Here is a 4,689-nt window from a genome sequence, read left to right on the forward strand (position 1 = left end):
CATTTGGGCAGCCCAAGCATATTTGCTTTCCCCTCCGGCTGAATGTCAGGATGTCTGGACCTCTGCTGCTCTGGTGTGTGGAGTGAGCTGAGCCGGCTCTCTGTTTAAACTGCTTATCATCCAGCACATACACCAGATGTCCCCTTCAATTCAATCAGTGGAAGCAGAGTGTACTCTATACCCATGCTGACCTATAGTTTAGGCTTGGAAACATAAAAGCTTTAAGAAAACTTTATTAAAAAAATGTCCAAAAAGGCAATTTTTATTTGAAAAATGTTGCTTTGAAAACAATCTGCTGAAGTTTTCCCCTTTTTTATGAGCCGATTAAATGATCTTTAGAAAAAAAGTAGCAGTTTTTGCTCAAATTTTACGACTCTCAAGACTGTAAAACATCTAAGGGACGTGGAAATTATCTCAAGCATGGTGGTGCAAGTGTCATGATTTGAGATCTGGTTTGCTGCCTTTTAAAAGCACTGCTTCTGCTCTCAATCCACAAGGCTCTTGTCATGAATATATAGGACGTTTGTTACCAATCATAAACAGAACATCTAAAAGTCTTAATTAAACATTTCCACCCATTTTTAATAATGTAATCTTAAGAGCACATGTGTTGGATCCGGCCCTCCAGATCATTTTATTTTTCTGTCATTAATGCCCCGATGTTATCCTGCGCTTATTTCTAACTTGTATAACTTTGACAAAATATTTTTTTATGGAGAGTAAAATATTGAAAGTTATTTAAGGTTTAAGTTGATTTATTCTGGAAAAATGTTCCTGCCTTTATATTATTCATAATGATGTTAAAAAGTTACAGTTTAAAGTTTTGAAAATTGGTATTCCGCTAGCTTTTTTGATTATTTCAACATTTACTATGATTTTTTTTTTTTTTTTTTAATGCTATTTTGGAGTTTAGCTCATTTTTCAGCTACATGCTAACTGTTTTGGCTAATTTAGGATTTTCTTTTTAATTTTATTTTAGGCTGCTTTAGAGTTAGGCTAATATTTACATTCTAGCTCTAATTTAGGCTTTTTTGTGTTTTTACGCAATCTTGAAGTTTAGCTATTTTCAGCTACATGCTAGCAGTTTTGGCTAACCTTTTTTTCTTTTTTAGGCTACTTTGGCATATAGCTAATATTTTAGGTGGCTATCGGCTTCAGCGTTTTCAGCTATCAATTTTAGCTTCTTGAGATATCGGCACTAGCATCTTCAGTGACCAAATTCAGCTTACAGCAGTCACACTAGCATTATTGCAGGTAATGTTATATATCTAGTTCATAGTTATGTTAAAAAGTTACGGTTTTAAAGTTTTAAAACTTTTAGAGTGTTTAGAGTGTTCGATAAATGTTTATCCTGTCTGGCCCGCGACCTAAAGTGTGTTTTGGATTTTGGCCCCTTGTGCGATTGAGTTTGACACTCCTGCTTAAGAGGATTAAAGTGTTGAGAATAAAGACGTTTGGAGCTATAAATGATGCAAAATTCTCCTTTAATAAAGAGATACATGTGGTTAATTCAGTAAACAAATATAGTCCAAGAACTTGCTAAATTTTTCCTGCACTTTGAAAGTTTTTAATCTAATTTGTTTGAGATTATTTCTTTACTTTTAGAACATTTTACAATCTGATGTTTGCTGAATAGTATTCATTGTTTTAATGACGGTCTCACTTTAGATTATGTCGTTGATCTTTCTAGGTTTAGAAGTAGCATTTGACCTCTTATTGCTCTATTTTACTAGCATCCCTCCTTCCATTTGTCTATCTTTCAAACCTGCGCAAGGATGCCACAAGGATGCTGGAGCCTATCCCTGCTTATTTAGGTGTTCAACCTGACCGGTCCAGTGCAGAGCCACACATTTGCAGACACTTACAGTCTCTCCTAAAGAGCTACTGAGAGTAAACAAATGAAACTATTTTGTGATGTGTGGGAGAAAGCCGAAGAGCACAACATGCAAACTCCAAACTGAAAGAACGCAGCTGGTATTTGAACCCAGGCCTTCTTGCTGGAACAGTGCTTACCCCTACACTACCCTGACTTGCCATTTTTAGAAGGAAGGCCTCTAGTCATTTGAACAGTCTTGAATCCTAAGAAGGTGGGGAATATTTAAAACAGTAGGATAATGAATCATAACATTTCACTTTCATTTACAGGCTTTGATTATAAGACCTGTAACGTGCTGGTTGCCCTTGAGCAGCAGTCTCCGGACATCGCTCAGGGTGTACACCTGGACCGGAAAGAAGAGGACGTGGGAGCAGGAGACCAGGTACCGGCAGAGCTTTAACGTTCAGGATGTTGGGCTTTATTTCCGCTGTGACCCATGACCTCTCCTCTGACAGGGACTGATGTTTGGATATGCCACGGACGAGACTGACGAGTGCATGCCGCTCACTATCGTTCTGGCCCACAAGCTCAATGCCAAAATGGCTGAATTACGTCGGGATGGAACGCTGCCGTGGCTCCGACCCGATTCCAAAACTCAGGTCAGGCATAGAAAAGTCCTAAACACACTGCTGATGGGTAACACAAGTGGAGGATGGTGTTAAACAAAAATAATGCACATGTACAGACCATAACTGTCTTTTCAAATGTTGTCGTTTCAAATCAGTGTTGTCTGTTTATTACAAGGATGCTGCCATTTTGGAAAGATTAGAATCATTTTAGCTTTTTTACTGCATTTAACTTTTATATTGAATGAGTTTCAGAGGGCTCAGTGCACTTTAATGGACTAAAAAAACACATTTTGTCATAGCTTTAATACTGCATTATGATTTCATTACAAGGGAATCAGATCTTATTAAAAATGCTTTTCAGTCTAAAATTTGACAGAATAATAAAACAATTATGAAGCAATCTGTATATATATATATAAATATCATAATTAAAGTAAAAACAAAAAATAATTTTCTTTTCTAATTAAAAAAATAAAAAATAAACAGCCAAAATGAATTTATACAAGTTTACTTGTTCAGTAGTGATGCGATTCATTTGCAATTTAAACTATCATGATGTTTTTTTTTGTTATTTTCTGTGTTGATGTCATTGCCTTATCTAGTTTGTCTCTTACTTTATTTTTGTGCTTGTTTTGAATTATTTGAAGCTAATCTAGTTTAGTGTTAAATTGAAAGTTGCTGTTTTGTGCTCTCTACTTTTGGAGCTTGTTCTACGTATAAAAGCTTTTTTTTTTGTCATTTCATTACTAATAAGCTTTATTTTTACAGAAAAAAAAGCTTGTTTAAAACCTTATTTATCACAATTTTTCACAAAAAGGCTAATTATAACCAAAATAAACTGAAAAGTAAAGTGTTTTTTTCATTTTATTTGAAGCCTCCTGATCCTAAAACTGCAGTGTGTGATCAGATGAGATGGAATCTCTGTCTTTATGCAGGTGACCGTTCAGTACAAGCAGGACAGAGGAGCTGTGGTTCCGCAGCGCGTGCACACCATCGTCATCTCCGTGCAGCACGACGAAGGTGTGTGTTTGGAGGAGATGCGTCGCTGTCTGAAGGAGCAGGTGGTGAAAGCCGTCGTCCCCTCTGGGTACCTCGACGATGACACCATCTATCACCTTCAGCCCAGCGGCCGTTTTGTCATCGGGGGTCCTCAGGTGAGAGGCTTTTATTTTGTAGCTCTGACCTTTCACACAGACAGGAAGTGACTTTTCATGCAACATTTTAATCAGTTTTAGTAGATAATTTTAGCAGTTGCTGCACTGCATCCCTCTTTCCACAGGGTGACGCTGGTTTGACTGGTCGTAAGATCATCGTGGACACTTATGGGGGGTGGGGGGCCCACGGAGGAGGGGCTTTTTCCGGAAAGGACTACACCAAAGTAGATCGGTCGGCAGCCTACGCCGCTCGATGGGTCGCCAAGTCTCTCGTAAAAGCCAACCTCTGCAGACGCGTCTTAGTCCAGGTTAGCTGAAATGCCAAATATGTTTCTACATTATTTTTTTTATTTTATAAAGATAAAATTGTGCCATAAATCTGCTTCTCATGTATCTTAGTGCTATGACTCCTTCATAGTCTGTGTGCATTTAGTCTAACTCTCAGGAATCATCTGATGAAGGAGAATTATGGTTGACAAGAAGGTCAAACTTCTGCAAAAACAGGAAAAAAATTTGCACCCAAATCTCAGTTTGAGTCATCTTGCTTACCACATTAACCACGCCCACTTCAAATGTTTGATCAATTGCACAATAGTTATGCCGTGGTTGATAAGGCTGAGGTTTGACTTTACAGATGTGTGCAGAACTACAGATTTTGGGCATGAAAGCTATAAGGATTTTCATGTAGCTCTGCATGCAAACCTCTCATGAACTATGAACCAGCCTTTAGATCTCTAAATCATTTGCCTTTGGGCTCATTTTAAACTTCCATTAACTTTTACTTTATTTTAAACTGTTTAGGTTTCCTATGCTATTGGAGTGTCCCATCCCCTGTCTGTCTCCATCTTCCACTATGGGACGTCCCAGAAGAGTGAAAAAGAGCTGCTGGACATTGTGATGAAGAACTTTGACCTGCGACCTGGAGTTATTGTGAGGTAACGTCAGCTGTCCGATTTCAAAGAGGCTGCTCTTATTTTGAAAAGGTCTCAAATCCTATAAAAGATTTAGAAAGAACTCTCAAGAGTGGATACATCTTCAGTTTCTCTGTCAAATTAAGATTCTTTGCGGTACTCTACTTTGAAAAGTAAAG

The 4,689-nt window shown here is 37.9% G+C and overlaps 1 protein-coding gene across 1 annotated transcript in view; it reads left to right on the top strand.

The window, feature by feature from the left end:
* The window catches only part of mat2aa (methionine adenosyltransferase II, alpha a), a 9,886-nt gene that overhangs the window by 2,552 nt on the left and 2,645 nt on the right, over nucleotides 1–4,689 (top strand). The window contains exons 4-8 of the mRNA XM_024299684.2: nucleotides 2,146–2,258; nucleotides 2,332–2,475; nucleotides 3,381–3,599; nucleotides 3,725–3,907; nucleotides 4,401–4,534. Coding sequence (XP_024155452.1) covers nucleotides 2,146–2,258; nucleotides 2,332–2,475; nucleotides 3,381–3,599; nucleotides 3,725–3,907; nucleotides 4,401–4,534 — 793 coding nt within the window. The remainder of the gene's footprint in view (nucleotides 1–2,145; nucleotides 2,259–2,331; nucleotides 2,476–3,380; nucleotides 3,600–3,724; nucleotides 3,908–4,400; nucleotides 4,535–4,689) is intronic.

The sequence above is a fragment of the Oryzias melastigma genome, linkage group LG12, assembly GCF_002922805.2.
Source record: "Oryzias melastigma strain HK-1 linkage group LG12, ASM292280v2, whole genome shotgun sequence".
In the NCBI taxonomy this organism is placed as follows: Eukaryota; Metazoa; Chordata; class Actinopteri; order Beloniformes; family Adrianichthyidae; genus Oryzias; species Oryzias melastigma.